The sequence below is a fragment of the Delphinapterus leucas genome, chromosome 9 (genome assembly GCF_059928025.1).
Source record: "Delphinapterus leucas isolate spDelLeu-1000000601 "Yukka" chromosome 9, BTC_Dleu_Yukka2, whole genome shotgun sequence".
In the NCBI taxonomy this organism is placed as follows: domain Eukaryota; kingdom Metazoa; phylum Chordata; class Mammalia; order Artiodactyla; family Monodontidae; genus Delphinapterus; species Delphinapterus leucas.
Window position 1 is genome coordinate 55,990,768 of NC_143137.1, and position 20,351 is coordinate 56,011,118.

The following is a 20,351-nucleotide window of genomic DNA, read 5'->3' on the forward strand; positions in this document are numbered from 1 at the left end:
CGACAGTGTCTAGCAAAGAGGTGTTGCTTTATTAAATAGAATTCACAAATCTGGTCTTTAATTCAGTCTCAACCTCTTGACCCTATGATTCAGCTTTCCAAATTTAATTCAAGTCAACATTTATAAAAACTCTTCTACTTTATAAATAAAAAGAATTTTGGTTGAAAATGACTATTACCAAGGTTGATTTTAAACCTAATTACCTAACATTTCAAAAGAAGTGAAAGGGTACAAAGCCTCTGATGCATTTTATTTAACAATATCTTTAAAAATGACAAAATCGCCCACCTTCATAACAAATATAAGTTATATATTTCTAGATTACTCTGGCAGAATAAACAATATAAAACCACTATAAACAACACATACCGAGAACTACTTCCATTCAACTGCATACTGCCTACTTGAGATGAAAAAGTTAAACCTTTAATATAATTTTCTTACTGGCAGGAATGAATGCTAGAGCTCCTACGGTCAGAGATGTTGACAGAATCAGGGCTACATGTGGATATCAAATGCAACGTTTAAGACCGAGGCATAAAGTCCTATTTTTTATATCAAATGTTATGCCCTCAAATATTTCATTCAACTGTCTCTGCTGAGAATTTCAATCAGTTCATGTGGAAATGACAACAGAGGCCACAACAGAGCAGCTGCTGGCCCAACCAATGACACTGACAATCATCATAACCAAAAGCAAGTACAATGTGCAAGCTAAGATCATCACTTTAAAAGCTATAATATCTATCACCTCATTTCTTTGGTAGCATGTCATAATTTTAGCAGTACTCAATAGTAAAATATTTTAAGTTTAAAACTGTAAAAACTGTTTATTTTCAAAGTTGTAAATATATACAAGGATGTTAAAACTGTTATCACTAAAATAGGAAAAACTGAAAATACCCAAATAGCTGTCAATTTGAGATTAATTTAATACATTATATTCCCAAAATGAAATACTATGTAGCCATTAAAAAGATGATGTCCAAAATTTCTCAGGTGAAAAGCAAAAGCAAGTTAAAAAAAAAAAAGATACCATTTTAATAAACAGCTATAAATTTTAAAAAAGTTTTTGATGCATGTGCACCAAAATGTAAAGGAAGATGTCTACTTTCATCATTTCATACAATGGAGAAAAAAATTTAAAATAACTCATTACCTTTATAAAACAAAAATAAAAATACTACATGCAAACACTGCCATAATATTAATAGTAAACAAAATGAGAAAAATTCAACCACTCTAAATACGTCCATTATTTATTTCAATTATAATAGCAATATTTATGAAGCGCATCTCACAAGCTCCTTGCAAAATTCTGTGCTCATAATTATTAAGCAACAGTGCTCATTTTACTGTGCACAACAGAAAGGTTTTAAAAACAAAAAAGTATTTCACAAAGGTAAAGCTCTTTCACTTATTATGAGTAAGTGTGAAAAATAATGCTTCTAACATTAGGCGGTGGGTGGCTGGGCATCAATCAAAATAAAGAAACTGCAATTTCTTAAAATGTCTATGACAATCTCTTTAAATACTATGCCCTTTTAAAGCAAATACTCATACTCATATGTAACTAGAACTGCCTGTGGCTCCAAACTGCTGCTGTGAGTTTGGGTAACAGAAAAGATTTGTCTTTGAAACTTAGGATGGCAAATTGAGCTCAAGGGAATATATAAGTGGGCAGCTAGGAAAAAAGCAATGCAGTGAAACTGCTAAGGACAAAATGTGCAGAATTTCATTTGCTACTTTGATTACCTATTTTTATCTAGAGGATACATCTGTTTTAGTAACAGAAAAGAACACGAAGGAAACTTCTGGAAAACAATGGGCACAAAGGGTGGCCATCACAAATTAAAGTGCCCTTTACAAATATCAAGAATTAAAATGTTCAGTGAAAAAATAAATAAAAGCTGTTCAAGAACGTACAATACCAAGAGTGAGCCCTAATGTAAACTAAGGATTTCAGGTGAAAATGATGTGTCAATGTAAGCTCATTGACTGTAGCAAATGTTCCCCTCAGGTGTGGGAGTTGAAAGTAGGGAAAGCTGAGCATGTCTATGGGCAGGGAGCATATGGGAACTCTCTGTACTTTCTACTCAATTTTGCCTTGAGACCAAAACAGCTCTAAAAAGTAAAGCCTATTTTTACAAAAACTTCAACCTGAAATTTATGGCATTTTAGAAAGCAATTCTGTCATCTCTAAAACCATGATTTTTATCATCAATGTAAAAAGAAAAAAGCCATTATTTTCAGAGGCACATGTTCATTTTAATTAAAATCAAGAGTTATGGGCTTCCCTGGTGGCGCAGTGGTGGATAGTCCACCTGCCGATGCAGGGGACACGGGTTCATGCCCCGGTCCGGGAAGATCCCACATGCCGCGGAGCGCCTAGGCCCGTGAGCCATGGCCGCTGAGCCTGCGCGTCCGGAGCCTGTGCTTCGCAACGGGAGAGGCCACAACTAAGTTATCAGATGACCCAAGGTTTTTTTTTTGGTCCCAGTTTAAACAGTTCCATCTCCTCCTCCACTGCAATGAGGAGACTGAATGAGAAGATCTGTGTCTTCTACCTCTTAATTTCCTGTTTTCCTTTCCACAACCTTTGAAGTGCATATAAAATGTTACCAGAACCACCACGGGCCAAGACAACATACCAAGTAATAAGTAGAGCTCGGAATTATCAAAATGCTCTAGTAAATGAAACTAATTTGGAAACTTTTTCAAATGCTTTAAAAGTATGTGTAAACCAACACCTTTTGCCAGTAAAACAAAACATCTTAGGTCTCTGCATGAAAACTGTACCCAAGGTCCGGTAATTTCTAAGCATTTAAGGCCTAAGGTCATTAAAGAGCCCAAACACTCTTAACACCTTAAACCTAAGGATGCTCCAGGAGGACATCATTTCAACTCTATGAGAATCAGAATACCACAAGGTCTGACTTACAGCCAGGAAAGCAAGAGAAAAGAACATTCCTCAACCTTGTAATCAAAGTTCACCACTGTGGTTCCTAGACATCTTTGATTATGAAGACTAAATAAAATTAAAACAAACGTTTTGAAAACAAGAAATATTTCATAAAAGTGAAGCTCTTTTAGTACCTTGCCCCATCTCCCCCCACCCCCTAACCCCAAAGGAAATAATCGCTTAATTTTTAAAAAGCTAGTTCACTAAATTTAGTACAGTAGCTTCAACGACATTTATTTTTTTTCATTTTGCTGCTCAGTGGTTTAAAACTCTATCATTGCCAAGCCTAGGAACTGTAAGGCTGCAACCTAAGCTTACTGCTAATCCCTTCTGTTTAAAGCCCATTCAAACTGATTCATAACCTGGGCTGTCCACACCAAGCCAGTAGCCACCCAGAATGCCTTCCTCCCATCTCCGCCTGTCAAAATGCCCTCAGAACCTCGAATTTCTTACTTACAGATATTTCTTACTCTTTCTGCTATTAGGTACTTCTGCATCTCTTTTATCTCGTTTACTAGAATAACCTTCATGCCAAGCACTCGCCTGGCCACCTTGCCTTTTGCACTCTCAACTATTCTGCAGAGTTATGGGCAACAATGATCCCCTCTTACAGATGAAAAAACTGAGGCTCAAAGAAGAAAAGCAACTTATCCTAGGTCCCCCAACTCCCGAGGGACCAGAACTGACATTCCAGTCTGGGCCTGACTCCAGAGTGAACATTACCAGGCCATTCGTTCCTTTACAGAGCCTACTAGGTGCCAGGTAGTGCTGGACACTGGGGCCCAAAGCCAAATGCTTTGATCCTGGTTCTCAAATGCGAGCTCGACTGCTGCTAGAACTGGGCGCCCTGCAGGCCACCGGGTGGAGGGACCACGTCCACGGCCTCCGTCCCACCTGGGTGCGCGATCCCGGTCGCGGTGCGTGGGGGGCGAGTCCCGGCACCTCCACGGGCCTCAGACTTTGGACTTACTTACAGGAGGGTGCAGGGGACCCCAGAGCTCTAGAATCTGGGCACTGCTGGCCCGAGTGCGGAAGGGAAGGATGCCAGAGAACACTACCACAGGGTGCGGCAGGGTTGACGGGGTGTAGAGAAAAGGGAGACTAGAGAGAGGAGAAAAGAGAGCGGGGAAGTCGAAGGCGCCAACTTCGTGCGCGGCGCACGCGCGTCTGGGGCCGGAGCGGGGAGGGGAGCTGGGTCTCCTGGTTTGAGGTCCCAGCGCCGCCGCTGACTCTCAGGCCCAGCCGGGAAGAGCGAGGGTTCCCGCTCTCCTGCCGCCGTGCCCCGCGCCGCCGCATTGCTTTCCCCACCGGGTACTCACCACCCTATTGTCCCGCTTCCCCATGGTGCCGCACTGAGCGATCAGTCAGCCGCTGGGGTAGACCAGGCCAGAGCGGCGGCCGAAGCTGACCCGCCGCAGGTCCTTCTGCCAACTCCCCACCCCGTCCAGAGAGCGGCGCCGCGCAGACCCGGGGGCCGCGGCCGGCCACAGCGCCACCTATCGCCTCGGAGGAGAGGAAGGCGCCCGCACTCACCCGCGGTTCCCAGGGTTCGCCTGGGGATTCCTGTTCTTTACCGCCCACCGAGTACGACAGCCTCGGCCAGGCAGCTCACTTCCGTTTAGCTTTGGATTGTTTTGCTTTCTTCCATTCCTGATGCGCTGAAATCCTTTCTAGAGGATACAGTGATTATTCCAACGCTTATGGTGTGCTTAGCATAGTGCAAATGCTGGAGATAAAGTGAGGACCAGGACAGACGTGGTCCCTCAGAGTCCATCAGGCCGTGGGGGAGAAGACACTGCTGTCATAGATGTTGCTAAAGAAATTGCTCTTTAAGTTAAATTCCAGTCATCCATCACTCATGCATTCATTTCACACTATTTTTTGAACATCTACTTGGTGTAATTCACTGAGTGGAAGATGGATATGGAGCAGGACACAAAGATAAGAATAAGACACAAGTGCTACCTTCAAAGGGCATGTTTGTAATCTGGTAGGGGAGATAGATATACACAGGGTCAACTTTACCACATGGCATGTCATAATAATGGCAGTACAATACTGCAACTTCAAGGGAGGTGGTCTGGGCTTCAGAGAAGGTGTCATTATATTTATTTAGAATTAATAGATCTGCATAAACCTGGACCCGTCTCAGTGCAACATCATTAGAAAGTCATTGAAAATCGATTTGGGTCTTTTCTAGGCTCTTAGAAAATGGCAAAATGGGCTTATACTCAAACATATGAGAACTCCTTAAAATCATCTTTCCCAATTTGTCTCTCCCTCCCTTTCTCATGCTGCATCGCACAACAGATGACGCCAACTCCCATTTTATCTCTCAGAACTTTCCCAGACTCTCAAATGCAGCCATTGGTGGTTCTATTCTGCACTGAAAGTTCATTCTCCTTAGTAACCCACTTTGCTTTTTACTATAAGTTGGGCCTCCATGCTTTCAATTCTCCCCCTCCTCCTCCATCACCCCTGACTTAAGCTGGGGATTCTCTGACCAGACAGGCTTTTCTGTATGCACAAGAGGAAGTTTGTTTTCATGGCTTATTGATAGTGCTTTTAATATTCCATGAACTTTACAGATATTAACCCAAAGTCACGAAGATCTTTTTCTTATTTTTCTTCTTTCTTTCTTTTTCTTATTTTGTACTTTTAGCTCTTATGTTTAGGTCCATGACCCATTTTGAATTTTTTTCATGGTGTGAAGTAAGGGTCATGGTTCATTTTTTTACCTATATGGATATCCAATTTTTCCAGAGCCATTTGTTGAAAAGATTGTCCTTTCCACATTGAATTACTGTATTAGTTTGCTAGGGCTGCCACAACAAAGTACCAGAGACTGGGTGGCTTAAGAAGAGGAGTTTATTTTTTTGCAGCTCTGGAGGCAAGAAGTATGAAATCAAGGTGTCAGTAGGGCCATGATCCCTGTGAAGGCTCTAGGGAAGAATTCCTCCTTACTTTAAGATTTTTTTAGGGGGGGGGAGGAAATGTGGATTTTTTTTTTTTTAAAGTCTTTATTGGATTTGTTACAATATGGCTTCTGTTTTCTGTTTTTGTTTTTTGGCTGTGAGTCATGTGGGATCTTAGCTCCCCAACCAGGATGGAACCCACAGCTCCTGCATGGGAAGGCGAAGTCTTAACCACTAGACCGCCAGGGAAGTCCCCTCCTTGCTTCTTTTAGCGTCTGATGACTCCAGGCATTACTTGACTTGTGGCAGCATAATTCCAATCACTGCCTCTATCTTTACGTATCTGTCTTCTCTGTGTGCATCTCCATGTGCCCTCTCCTCTTAACAGTCATTGGATTTAGGGCCCACCTGAATCCAGGATGACTTCATTTTTTACTGCTACCGTAATTGGTTTTTAAATGTGGGTTTGCAATTTTAAAGTATATAGAAATACATTTAAAAAAATATATTGCCCTTGTATCCTCTGGCCTTGCAAAATGTATTTGTTCTTGTAGCTTTTTTGGGTATTCTTCAGGAGTTTCTACAGAGACTCTCGTGTTGTCTGTGAATAAGGACAGCTTTGCTTTCTTTTCAATCTCTATGCCTTTTGTTTTCTTGCCTATTACCCTAGCACAATGTTGAACAGAAGTGGTGAAAGCTGACGTCTTTGCCTTGTTCTTGATCTTGGGAAGAAAGTATGTTGAACTTATCAAAGTCTATTTGGGCTCAATCCAGTACCCGGTCACACTTTACCCCTCACACCTTTTACTTTACACTTCGTACCTCTCACTTCATGTTGGGCATTTCCCATATTCACTTACCAATTCTTTATTGAATCCACTCTAGTGAGGCTTTCAGTTCTTCTACCCTCAGCACATCGCCTGGCTTCCTCCGTCTCATGCTAATTTATGCCTCAACTCAAAGCTTTCATGGAGCCTTTCCTGACCACCATTTTCCAAGTACTTTCTGTTTTAAGACCTGTGTATTCCCTTTATAGCATTAAGCATAATGTACTTATACACTTTTTTATTTATTTTCTGTCTCCCCCACTAAAATGTTAGCTCCATGAGATCAAGCACCTTATTTATCTTGTTCACTGCTGTATCTCTGGAATCTAGAAACGTGGCCACGCGCAACTCAGAATGTACAGGCAGTAGCAGCTCCAGACGTGTACGAGAGCAACACACAGTCATTTGCTTGGCTCCACATCCCATGGGATGCTCTGCTTGTTTCATCTGCTATGTCCAGAAAAATGGCATATGCGGAACAAATATGACCATCACCATCCACGAGGAGTTCTTTGCTAGAGAACAGGGGGGTGCAAACTGGGCTCACACTCCAGAGGGCAAAATCAGTGGCAAAGGCCTACTGGGCTTTCAATGGACTGAGGTTCTAAGTGAGTATAGCAGAGATAACTAGAGATAACTAACTAGCTTAAGGTCTTTGATAAACCACTTTGAAAAAAATGGTCCTGCCAAACCTGGCTGTAAATACTTGTGGTTTGTAGAAACAGGTAGTTATGACTGACCTCTTAATAAACTACAAACTTTCACTTACTTAATAAAGATCAAATTCCTGACTCTCTATATCATCCCTTCTGAATATTCTGTGTAGATTTTACAAATTTAGATGCAATTTGGGGCCTGTTAAAAAAAATTAAGGCAAGTCCTAATGAGAGCTCCCAAGGAATTCTGGAGGACTAATGTTAAAATACCTGATACTGTACACAAAGATGGGAATATAAATATCAGACAGCAACTACAGTCCCACTTTTGGTTTGCCTGTAGCACCTCAGGAGCTGCTTCGTCTATCACTCTCGTCTAGTATATAAGTCGAACAAAAATAGGCACACATTAACAGAAATGATCTCTCTCTTCCAAATCCTTCAGTGGCTCCCGACTCCTTTATATGGTATATTAAGCACTTCTGGACCTCTCCTCCTCCTTCACCACCCCTCTGCCCCTTACTAATTGTTTTAAAACATTAAGTCATGGCCTGTTGGTGGGGTTGTGAAATGAATTTCGTGGCTTGCCACCAGTATTTTCAAAGTGTGGAGGATAATAAAGTAAAAAAAGAAAACGTGTGGGGCGCACAGCATCATTTTGTGGAATATAAGTTTCTGATATATGTCTCCATGTGTATCTGTGTGCACCAGCCACGCTGTTGGATTATATTTCTCTCTGTAGGTTATGATCCAAATGTTGGAAACCACTGCCCCAGGTGTGGCCTCACCAATCTTCCTGCCCTTTCCTGTCTGCTATTTCATAATTGCAGACCATTGCACACACAAAGTATTTCTCCTTCTGTGACTGGCCAGCGTTAACGTTTGTTTTTGAATCCATTCAAGCATCATTTCCAATGTGAAATCTCTTTTCCTTCCCAGGTTATCGGCAATTGGTTACACAAACCTTTTTCACAGTCTCAGTCTGTAAGCTTCAGAAAGGACTGCCTGTGCCTTATTCATGTTTTGGGTCTTCAGTGTTTACTACAGTCAACTATTAAGAGCTTACTAAGTACTTATTATGGAACTTTTAAGTTCAATGAGCTGCTACTTTTTTTAAACATCTGAAGCCTGAAAAGGAGTCTCTTAAAACAAGAATTTGAAACATATTCTGCTAAAACTTGCTATTGAATTAGACGTTACTTTACTCACTGCAATTACATTTATTTTACATTAAAGTAAAAAGAAAAATAGCTAGAATAGTAATTCATCTCCAAGAAAGCAGGTTAAAATTGCTGTTTTTATTATTTTTATTTGCTACCAACAGTTTTATTGTAAGAAGTACAAAAGGTATGACAAATACACAAACCATTTTCTCTTTTTGCTTCAATTTAGCTTGTGCATAAGTGAAAACAATGAACTGGACAATGACATTTCAACACCAATTCTTAAAAAACAATGAATTCCATTATCTGACAATAAACACCTAAATTTGCATCCTAGCACCCAGTAAGACATCCAGTTTCCAAAGGATTCTTGACCTATAACCCTCTGAATTTTCTGACATGTTACCTTTTCCATTGTCACAGTCACCACTGGTAGTTCTCCCTCTCCAAACAAGTCTTAAGAGTAAGGTGCATGCTAGAAGAGCTACCTCTGCCCTCAGAAACCCCAGGTCATCAAGCATCACTTACTTGAGCTAATTCGTAAAACTGATTGCTAGCAATGGGGTATTTAATGTAAGTTTTGATGGTCCTTGGATTACATATTTCACGTGACACAAATACCTACTTTTCTATTTTTCTCTTCAGGTGGGAAGAGCCTAGGTAAACTGACCTATATTTTCATCTACCTGTAAGTAAGGAAGCAAGATCACTCAGCTCAGGACCCTAGGAGGAGGATAACTTTACAGGTCAGCTTTCTTTTTTTTCCTTTTCTTTCTTTTTTTTTTTGGCCTCAGGAGGGCTTTCTACATGGATGGTCGCTAGAGTGAGACGGCTCTTCCCATTTTCCTCCTGTCTGCACACGAGGTCATTTTTCTTTGAGGGGTAAAAGATCCGGATATGTAGGAAGATCCCTGCTTTCAGAGAGCGGCATCACACCCACACTTGGGGAGAGCACAGGGTTTATGGACCCTGTGAGGAAGGATACCCAGGTGAACCTGACAGACCAGTGTGGTAACTCTCAATCTTGTGTACAGAGAAAAAAGCAGAAGCAATATCTAACACCAAGCCATCTGCCAGCATTCTTGTAAGACTGTGTTCCAGGCAGTCAATTTCCACACTGCTTCTTTGACCTGCTGAACCCAAAGCACCAAAACAGAGCATTCTGTAGCAATATAAGCAAACGGAATGAGAGTAATTTTGCACCTTTAAGGAACATGCACCCTTATAAGTCTGTACCCTGATATTAAAATAGCAGAATGAATTTCAAGTATGAAGAAATACAGTAAAAGTATAGCCTGTAGATGGATAGAAAACAGCAGCCTGGAATGTGGTTTATATTCTTGGTTTTTCTTTGCACCACAGCCAAAACAGAATGCTCTGTAGCACGACTTGGTTTAAAAATCAAGACATATACGAAGATGCTAGAGGGCATTTGTGATTGGTGTCTTGACCATGCACTGTGCTCAGCACCAGGAACCTTCTCTTCATGACTGTGGCCAGCCAGAGGTCAAGTAGGGGTGGTGGCCAAGCCTGGACAGGCATACCTGGGATGCCTAAAGCATCTCTCATCATGTCCCTGACCCCAAAGTACAGCAGAGGAGGATGGAGAGCAGCACGTGGACAGTCCAGGAAGGGGGCAGGGAGCACTTCAGAGGAAGGGAGGAAAGGATGCAGAGGCTGGCAGAGTATCAGTTATCCTGGGCTGGTTCACACAGCCTAGATTAGTATCTGACATGCACATGCACAATCTCTACATCTCCAGAACCGTGATTTCAAACACAGAAACCAACAAGTCGAATGTCCAAATTAAGATTTTCTTCTACTTTTAAAATATCTTCTACTATAAAAATAAGTAAAAAAAAAAAAGCAAAAATATAGCTCACTGGCTGTGACACCCTTGCTGAAATCTAGAATAAAGTTTTAACTAGGCCCTATAAGAATGCAGAAACATTAATACATTTTACAGTGAAAACGTGCTTTTACACATCTCAGAAATGATAAGCCTATAAAACCCTCTAGTTCTAATCTGCACTCTACGGGAACCGACATTGTGCTTTTCTTGCTACATACTGCTCTTCTCTACAACACACTTGCCATTTAACCTTCAGATCAAAACTTAAAATACCAGAAATGCAACAAGCTTTTGAGGTGTTGGGGATTGTTGTTAAAACCCCACTGTTGACTACTGTATACGCAATCCTTGTTTTACTTACCAGACTGGATTGCTTCTCTACAAAACCAAGTTGCTCGAAGCATGGAGACTTGGACTTCTCCACCTGGCATGTTCTGGAAGCCTCAAGGCACACGCTGACAGGTCTGCTTCTACAGAAACCTCTCACACTGCTCTCCTTTCAACAGTGCTACCTGTTCCCACTACAGGACACACCACCTACAAGGGTACTAGATGGTGTGGGGGAAGCTTCTTTTCCAGGCCAGATAAGAGGAGGCGCCACCCAGGCACCTGTCTCTGCCTGGCATCTATTCTGAGGGCCACCTGGCAGAGTTCCTAAATTAAGGCAGTATTTGATGCTTTTTACCTGCAGTTTTAAGTTTTGCTGTATTTCACACTATAGTATATGCATACTTGACAAAAGAACAACTACAAAGTCCTTTGCTTTAATTCCTTTACATAATGATAAAACAGCTAGACATAAAAATACTATCTCTCTAGACTTAAATTCTAATCATATTAAAATGCATGCAGCTATTTGGGGGCTTAGTCTAATTTTAATTTTCTTAGTTCCATCAAGACCATGATAATGAGCATTTAATGCAAATCCTAATGTGGTCTGCCTTCTGTTGCACTTTCACAGGACTAGTGTGATTGAGAAATAAATAATATACATGAATAATAGAAATAATTTATGCAAATGCAGAACAACTTGAAATAGAAATTTCCCACCTTGTTAAGTGCTGATCCTAGGAGTAGCTGATGCTACTGATTCCATGTACTAACTAGTATATTTATTACTGGTCATAGGAAAATAAATGAATACAAAGTAAGGAACTAAAATATTCCCGTATACATTTGTTGCAAACACAGTATCAAAATAAGAAAGATACATAATACACTTGGTGGGGGGGGTGTTCAAGAAGTGTATTACTGCTGGGATCTATTTTCATTATCCAGAGACTTCAAGGTCAAATTTGGAGTTGCTGGTGATCACAGAAATATTGCTAGCTAATACATATTATTGCATTTCATAAAACTTAAGATTAGAAACTTTCAAGTAAGGGTATGAAAGGTCTCTTCAGGACTGTAACCTAAGCACTTCAACGGATTTGGCTAGAAACCACAGGGAGTTAGAAATGATATAACTTGTGGCTTTATGCTTGCTGATTAGTGCTATAGTCATAATTCTTTATAGCGTTATGTACAGTTATGTGTCCCCTTTAAGAAAACCTACATTTGACAGTCCAAACTCCTTAAATAGAGAAGGGGTTATTTGTTTGACAAAACAATTCACACAAAAGGTTCCTCTAAACAGGAAAGTCTCCCTCCCACATGAGATAATTTGCTCACATACCTTTAACTACTTGACGAAGAAAAAAAGAATAAGAAATTAGAAAGTAAAGAGTTAGGAGCTTTTGCCAACTGAGGATGAAGCAGAAAATAAACAAATTTTCCAAACAAAACTTTTCCAGGCATATCTTTTGCCATCATATATGTAGAATGATAGAAAATAAAAAAATAAAAAATCTTTCCTGTAATTATACATCTTCTCTTAAAAAAAAAAAAATCTGAGCTTAGAGCTTGAGAGATGCCTGGTAGATAGCTTCATACAGAGCAGCATCTCTTTATACCCGAACTCTCGGAGAATTGTGTTGTACTTATTTACGCACAGATGACACCTGTTTGCTTCTAGGGATATTTTACTTCCTAAGATTGCAGAACAGATGCCTCTGAGACAGCAGCAGGGCACATGGACCTCGGACAGTATCCCGCCGGGTCTGTACATCATTTCAGGCACTAACAGGTGAGCGGCGGGCGGGTCCCAGCCAGCTCCGCCCACTGCCACTCTACTGCCAAAGGGGCGGGGCGACGGCGCAACGCACCCGGAAGGCTTTCGGTGGGAGGGAAATTTTGAACGCGCGCAGATAAGAGTTCAGACTGGCCCAACTGATAACAAACTCGAGGTTTGAATTCGGCCTTCCACTTAGGGGCTTAAACTGGAATCTAAATACTTCAGTGGGATTTTAAGCAGAGGGATGAGGCCGAAGATTTGACAGCCCCTAGTGTGTGCGGTATTTTGATTCAGTATGAATTACTGAGACTTGCCCGCTGGCTACTCCGGAGGAAAGTGAAGCAGGCACTAAGGAGTTTCTGCCACTCAGAAGGAATAAACTGCCTTCCGTTGGGTTGTGCTAAGGAAATTCTGAAAAAATAATATAATTTCCTTCCTCCTAAATTTCAGTGACACTGTTAAAGAAAATGACTTCTAAAATTAACTAAAATCATGTGGCAGATAATGGGTCTCTGAGCGGATCTGTGAATTAAAACAAAAGTGTATGAAAAAAGTGTATGTACATATATATTTATAATAAAGTTGCCAAAGAACTTCACAAGTGGAGAAATCAAACACTTATGTAGATATACTAAGTTATTAGCTCATATGCTTACTGAAAATTTTAAAAAATTACAATTTCTTGTGAATTTACACTTGTGACTATACAAGTGTAAAAATTACCAGGTCTTTTAGTATTTTAGGGCTCTGTTTCAGCATAGCAATTCTTTGAAAAAATAGTTTTGTCTATATAGTAACTGATACGTTACTTAGTTTCTGCATCTGATTTTTTAAATTAGTATTTTTAAATTTAATCGTCTAACAGCCACCATGGTAGGGAATGTGAAAGCAGGTGACAGGGGATATGGGCATTTTGCCTAGGACCTCTGTAGGAGTTTTACACTCCTAACAAAACTATCCTCTTCACAGATGAGTGTTGCCTTTTGAGTAATAAGCATGTCCATCTTTGTAACTTTGCACCTAGAAAAGTGAGGTAATTAGTTACCTCAAAAAATGTTTCATGACCAAATGAATGACTAGGCTCTCTTTATACACTAAAATAATCAAAATAGGTGTATTATTCATCCTCAAGAACAATTTACTTGCAGACAATTGTTCAGAACTTAGCTAACAACTAAAATATCTGAGTTACAGAACACTGTGAAGATTATTAATCATCCTGAAAAACAAGCGCTAGGCAAGAGTTAAATGTGTGCAGAAAAATAAAGGTAGAAGCCTTGCTCAGATTCCACACCCCGCTTCAAAGTGCCACCTTGTGGAATATACTAGAATAAAACAAGAAAGTTCATCCCTTAGGACAGTGTGAATTTTAAAACAGACATTTCAAAGAAAAACCGCCTCCCTTTCCTACCATATTAAGTTCAAATTGCTGTAGTAGTATTTAAACAGATGCTTGGAAAAAACCTGTATTTATTTTCAGGAGAGTCTTGTTTTCTTCTTCAAGGCCAGAGCACCAGTATCAAGGAAACATAAATATGTTGATGGAAGTCCATTCATTTATCTAAATTAACTCCCTGGGAATGCTAAGAAATAGAAAACATTTTGAAAAGCTGGTTTGCACTTCATTAAAAAAAACATACAACTAATCGCGAAAAACATGTAAAAATCAGACCCCTCCTCTTTCTCCATTTTTTGTTGTTAACAAAGGTCAGAAGATGGAAAAGGCCAAAGGAATATTTTTGGTTTATTTTCTGAAAAAGTACAAGTTAGAAATGCTTGAGATATAGGTATGTAACAAAACCAGGTTGAAAATTGCATTGATAAAAAATGAAAATGCTATTTTCTTATGCTTTTGAGGAAAACACCACTACTAATTATCTGAGGACTTACACTGCTTGACAGGTTTTTGGTAGCCTTGAGAAGTTTTTCCACTGTGGGGAAGGAACATGTAATTATCTTCCTAATCATACATCTGAATGTACTGAATGCACATGATAAATGGTTTGGGTTTCACAAGTTTTCAAAAATCCTGGTGACATAGGAAACACACCTTTAAAAAATTTATTTATTTTTTTACAACAAACATTTTTAGGCTTGCATAACAAGTGTAGCTTCACATGGCTGCTTCCTTCCATGAAATGAGGAAGGAATAGGGATGGTTTAGTAAGATTAGCTCAACCTTTGAAATGGTAACTGTTTGGAGTGACTTTTCCATAAAATTTGTTTTTGCCCATATCAAGTTCATAGTTGCCAGGTGACTTGAATATAAATTCTTGCAATACATGTTAATAAAATATATACCCTTCAAAATATACATAACTTTGAAACTATCCTTCTTTGAATACTTTCATTTTCTCCAGAATTTCCTCTATCCATTGCCTAGTGTCTCATGGTTTTTAAAGATTTAGAAATCACATCTTTATTTTTTATAAAGACATCATTTTGTCTTTATGCATTCTTTTGAATTCTATCAATATCTAGGAATTTATCATATTTCAATATTTTCTTTCCAAGAAACTGTACTAACACAATTAAGTAATTACAGTGGCTTACTAACTTTCAGCATTATTCTTTCCTAGACCCACCTATGCAACACAGGCCTGTTTTTGGAAAATGTGAGACACTCTCATGTGCTTATCATAAAAATTACAGTAAAGTTGTCACTTAAAAAAAGAAGTAATTCTTTAGAGAGAAGAATTTTAATATGTTTATGATATTAGGAAGCTTACATGATTTAATTTCCATTAAGGAATGAGAATTACCATTACTGACTTTTATAGGTACCACTTTTAAGAGAAGCAGCTATAGTTAGTTAAAAACGTAATTTAAATACATAATTTAAGATTCAAAAGTTTGGTAATATTTAAGTTTTTTCCATCAGGATGGAGAGTATCACATTCTGGAGTCAGACCATAAGTTTCTCTATTAAAATGTACATGTTTGGGCTTCCCTGGTGGCGCAGTGGTTGAGAGTCCGCCTGCCGATGCAAGAGATACGGGTTCGTGCCCCGGTCCGGGAAGATCCCACATGCCGCAGAGCGGCTGGGCCCGTCAGCCATGGCCGCTGAGCATGCGCGTCCGGAGCCTGTGCTCCGCAACGGGAGAGGCCACAACAGTGAGAGGCCCGCGTACCGAAACAAAAAACAAACAAAAAAAAAGGTACATGTTTTATTTAAGCTATTAACATCCTGTGCATTACAAAATTTTCATTTTCACCTAAAACTAAAAGGCTGAGATTCTGGTCTTAGGTGAATATTTTGAACTATTTTTAGTATGTCACCTGGGGCAAAATGAAAATTCTGCCATTCAAAGTGTGTTTCCTGAGAGAAAATCATGAGAACACAGAGGGCAGAAATGGCCTGGAGCTTTCTTCGGAAACAGGTTCTTTGCTCCTTGAGTTCCCATCTACTTCAAAGGAGAGACAAAGTGGGAGGCTCCAACACACTGGGTTCTGACAAGCTCTCAGGGATTGTGTTTTTAAGGTTATAAGGTTAGGGCCTTACTAGCTTTGCCACGTGATAGCTTATGATGCCTAAATGGACTCTTTAAATGCAGGTTGTTACAACTCCACCCCAGCACAGCAGTTCCCAGAGCTTGGGCCACTAGAACTAAATATCATATAGAAACTATCAGGCATATTCTTGCCCCAGTCCTAGTAAGAAATTCAAATGTGAGTTCAAGTCTGTCATCCTGTTTCTTACTTGCTATAAGCTGCTTCAGTATAGCCCTGGGGCAATATGACCTTTTCAGCTAACCACTGCCTAGCTTTTAGCAAACATGTTTGAAACCGTATGTAGCAGAAGAGTAAGCTGTATTCAGTAAGCTTGTATTCTGCTCTGTGCTTCAAAGTGCCCTAATGGCAAAGGGTGCTTGTGTGGGATCTGGATTTCAGAAGTGGTGAGGCGGATGTAAAAGACATAAAATGAGAGTAATCACTCAAGTGCAACAACCACCCGGATGGAAGAGCTGGGGACAGACTCTTTAACAAGTTCAGAGAGGCTGAAAAGCCCTCTCCTTCTGCCTCTCAGAGGGGAATCTGGCAAGTATCTAATGTCAAAATGTTTGTGCTTTAAGTTTTCTTTATAAACACTACCAAGAAATGAATCAGGAGCATATGTTAGAAATAAAAGTTGAACTCTCTACATGTTTAAAATGCTGAAGAATGCTGAAAAATTCCAGTTTAGAACAGCTGCATTTTTCTTGAGTGAACTTATGAAAAACTTTTGCAAAAGCAAAAACCCAAGTTATGTTCACTCTAACCATGGATACTAACTGAAAAGCTCATGATGGATTAGTTCAGTGAGTTTTAAAATTCAATTTCTAGGCCCCTGGTCTTTGTGTTTTGACCCCCGATCGAAGGAAAGGCAGAACTCATTTATCCAGGGGGACTGCAAGTATGCTTGACCTGAATGCTCTGGATCCATTATATCTCAAGCATTTACAGAGATGACAAAACATAATCGATGTTGTCACAAGGAAGAAAGTATAAAACATTCTTATGGCCCATCTTCTCATCATATCTTGCTTTAGAAAAATTTTCCTGCTCTTGAAGTTACTGAATTAGAACAATGTTAAACTATATATATATATATAAAGATAGTTGTATACAATATTAAGCTGTGGAGAACTCAGAAAGGCCTGATTATGCATAAACATCATCTGGCACATTTTCTTCTGAGGGAAGCAATGTCCATTCTTTGAAAACCCTAACTCTAAACACAGTCTAACTGTTGCATGCTCGTAAAACATGAATCAGGAAGAGAAATTAGCTAAACTTACCAAAAGATACTTCATCTCTGTGTCTTCTGGTTACTAGAGCCGACTGAGCACTAACCACACAGAAGGCAGAGATGGTATGGAATATAAAGTACTGTAGAGAAAATGGCAAGAGGAAAAGTAAAGCTGTTCACAATGCCCAGGTCAGGCTGGCTCTGCAGAGAGCGGGCATGTGCATAAGGCACTAGAAACAAGCACAGCCTGGCGACGGAGAATAGGTAATTTTATAGAGTAAATATATATTTCTAAAAAATAGTTAAGGACATTCCCTCAGATACTACACTGACAATATATTCTATAAAGCTGTAAAACACTAAGTTACACTTTAAAGCAGTCTACTTGCTGGTGATTGAGAAGAACCAGTCTTCTACTCATTGCCTAGGTAACAACCGTGAATGCCAAATGCCAGGCAGGAAGATTGCAGTAGAGGGAGAACATATGGGACTCTGTTAGGATTGTGGAATTGGAGCCATAAGCCATAAATCTGAATCAAACTATTTATGAAAGGTTCATTGAAAGAAAGAAAGTAGGAGATGCATGAGAACAGCTTAAGCAATCTGTTATTAATTATGTAAGGGTAGTAATACATACTAGATGCGCTGGGGGATAGATAAGATGGATACTTTGCAAATGAGGCAGTGCACGGTAGAAAAAGTACAGTGTAATAGGTGGGGGAAAACTTAAATGCCATTTCTGTCTCTAGTCAGAGAGAACTATCCTCCAAACCCAAACAGGAAACAGTTTCTGACAAATTCCTAAAATCAAAACCAAAACAAAATAACAACAAAAACCACAAAGAAAATAAATTCCAAACCAGGAAATAAAGGTTTTCTCTATTATTTTTTGACGATTTTACCTAGTTGAGGTACATTCCCTAAATCTATAGCAAGTTAAGAAAAAGCTTATAGGTATTTTTCAAAAGAAACAATAAAGCACATTATACAGGTTAAAATTACAAGGAGTAAATGAGCTTTTTGAAAAGTAAATAGAATTTGTGCTTCAAAAAACAGGTTTCTTAAAAGATAGTGGAATTTTTTTTTTTTCTTTTTGCTGTGTGTATAAAACTTCACCTAGATAGTGAACCTTTTACTATTAGCAAATTTACTGCTTTGGGCCAGAAAAGAAATGCTAAGGACATAGGCTCAACTTTAAATCTGAGAAGCCCATTTTGATGAATCACCTTTAGTCAACAGACACCTGTTATTTAGCGGTCACTTTGAGCCTTTAAAATTCAATTATTCTTGTTGTTTACAGAAAGTAACACTTTTTAAGAGATCAAGAATCACACACACACACACACATGCACACGCACACACACTCACTCAAAAGTACCAAATCAGGCTCCAGCACCTGCAGAGAGATTACATCATAACTCAGCTGTGTCTGGATTGCTCACTTCACACTGGCAGCATTCAAGATCAGAAAAATGAAATGGCAGCACAATTGGTCAGCAGCTTCTCTTCTGGAATTTTTCCAGGTTCTTAAAACAAACAGACAAACAAACAAACGAATGAACATAAAGCTGCAATCACTCTTGCATTGATTTCAAAACAGTAAACGAGGCTGTTTCCTCAGAGAAGCAGAGCCCATCCAGAAGACGGCAGCTAGAAGGTCTCCAGCCAGTGATCCTCAGCAGCTCTGCAGGGCTTACTCAGGAGACCCATCAGCTACCAAGGAGGTTCTCCGGATGATCAGCTCAAGGCAGCTCAGGCTGTATTCATTTCTGAGCTGTTCTGGCTGGGCGGCAGGTGGGCATCCAGGTTTTCCTTGCACCTCTCCAGGTCGTGGAAGTATGGGTGAGACAGGGCACTGTAGGCCGATATTCTTTTGGCTGGATTAAATGTCAAGCACTTCTGTGATAGAGAAAAAATAACAGATTGACATAAAACATATCCATTTAAATAATGTGCTTACATAGTTATGCGTCTATTCACTGCCACACATAATTATGTATCTACTCACTGCCCCGTATTACATGTGTCTATAATGAGAATGAATATCTACTTCAAGGGACACTAAATACAATGTAGACAGTACTCATATATGTCTGCTCAGGAAAAGGCAACACCTTCTGGGTTGCCTGTGGACTGTTACCCACTGAGGATTTCTCTCCAACCCTATCATATTATTATTACAGCATGCATATAACTTTATTTAGGGTAGTGATTTTTCTGATGCTAGCAAACTTAGTGCTATAGTCGGAATCTTCACCCTAATTTTTTACCCTGATTTTATCAATGAGCAGGGAATGGAAGGGGGTTGCCTTGTTCAGGTGTAAAGGATAATTACTGAACCCAGGGCCAGTGGAGGAGGCAACAAGTAAGGGCTAAAGCCTAGACCCTAATTATCCTGATCCACTGCCCCAGGGCTGCGCCACCCAGAGAAAGAGATGCCTTCCTTCTAATTCAAGTCAAGGTGCCATATGGGCTAGCAGCAGCCCTACAAGGGGACCATCAGATTCAAGTCAAGTCACTAAACTCTATTCCAGGCGTTGACTCAAGTGCACGTAGAAGGTGAAAGGAGGGAAAGGTGAACTCTGGAGCAGCAATCTGCATTCCCAAGCTGTTGATACATAATCAGTCACAACGTTTCCCTAATTCAGTGCCATTTCCACTCCAACCCCAGGTAATCTCGCTCTTCAAATCCTCCTCCTCGGGGCTTCCCTGGTGGCGCAGTGGTTGAGAATCTGCCTGCCAATGCAGGGGACACGGGTTCGAGCCCTGGTCTGGGAGGATCCCACATGCCGCGGAGCAACTAGGCCCGTGAGCCACAACTACTGAGCCTGCGCGTCTGGAGCCTGTGCTCCGCAGCAAGAGAGGCCGCGACAGTGAGAGGCCCGTGCACCGCGATGAAGAGTGGCCCCCGCTTGCCACAACTAGAGAAAGCCCTCGCACAGAAACGAAGACGCAACACAGCAAAAATAAATAAATAAACTCCTACCCCCAACATCTTCTTTAAAAAAAAAAGTCCTCCTCCTCTCCTTCCACCAACTCCTCCAGCATGCCTAGCAGGTGGCAAGCACTAATGATGAGTAATGTCTCCCCCCACCCTCTGCCCCAGGAGCTCACATGTAGCAGAGAAGCTATAC

At 40.3% G+C, this 20,351-nt stretch overlaps 2 protein-coding genes across 5 annotated transcripts in view; both read right to left on the reverse strand.

The window, feature by feature from the left end:
• The window catches only part of FAM133B (family with sequence similarity 133 member B), a 28,886-nt gene extending 24,468 nt beyond the window's left edge, over positions 1–4,418 (reverse strand). The window contains exon 1 of the mRNA XM_022585832.3: positions 4,282–4,418. Coding sequence (XP_022441540.1) covers positions 4,282–4,305 — 24 coding nt within the window. The 5' untranslated portion in view covers positions 4,306–4,418. The remainder of the gene's footprint in view (positions 1–4,281) is intronic.
• Positions 4,419–8,638: 4,220 nt separating this feature from the next.
• The window catches only part of CDK6 (cyclin dependent kinase 6), a 234,263-nt gene continuing 222,550 nt past the window's right edge, over positions 8,639–20,351 (reverse strand). For all 4 annotated transcript variants that reach the window (XM_089917636.1, XM_022585851.2, XM_022585862.3 and 1 more), the window contains one exon: positions 8,639–19,116. In XM_089917636.1, the coding sequence (XP_089773762.1) occupies positions 18,970–19,116 (147 nt within the window). In that variant the 3' untranslated portion in view covers positions 8,639–18,969. The remainder of the gene's footprint in view (positions 19,117–20,351) is intronic.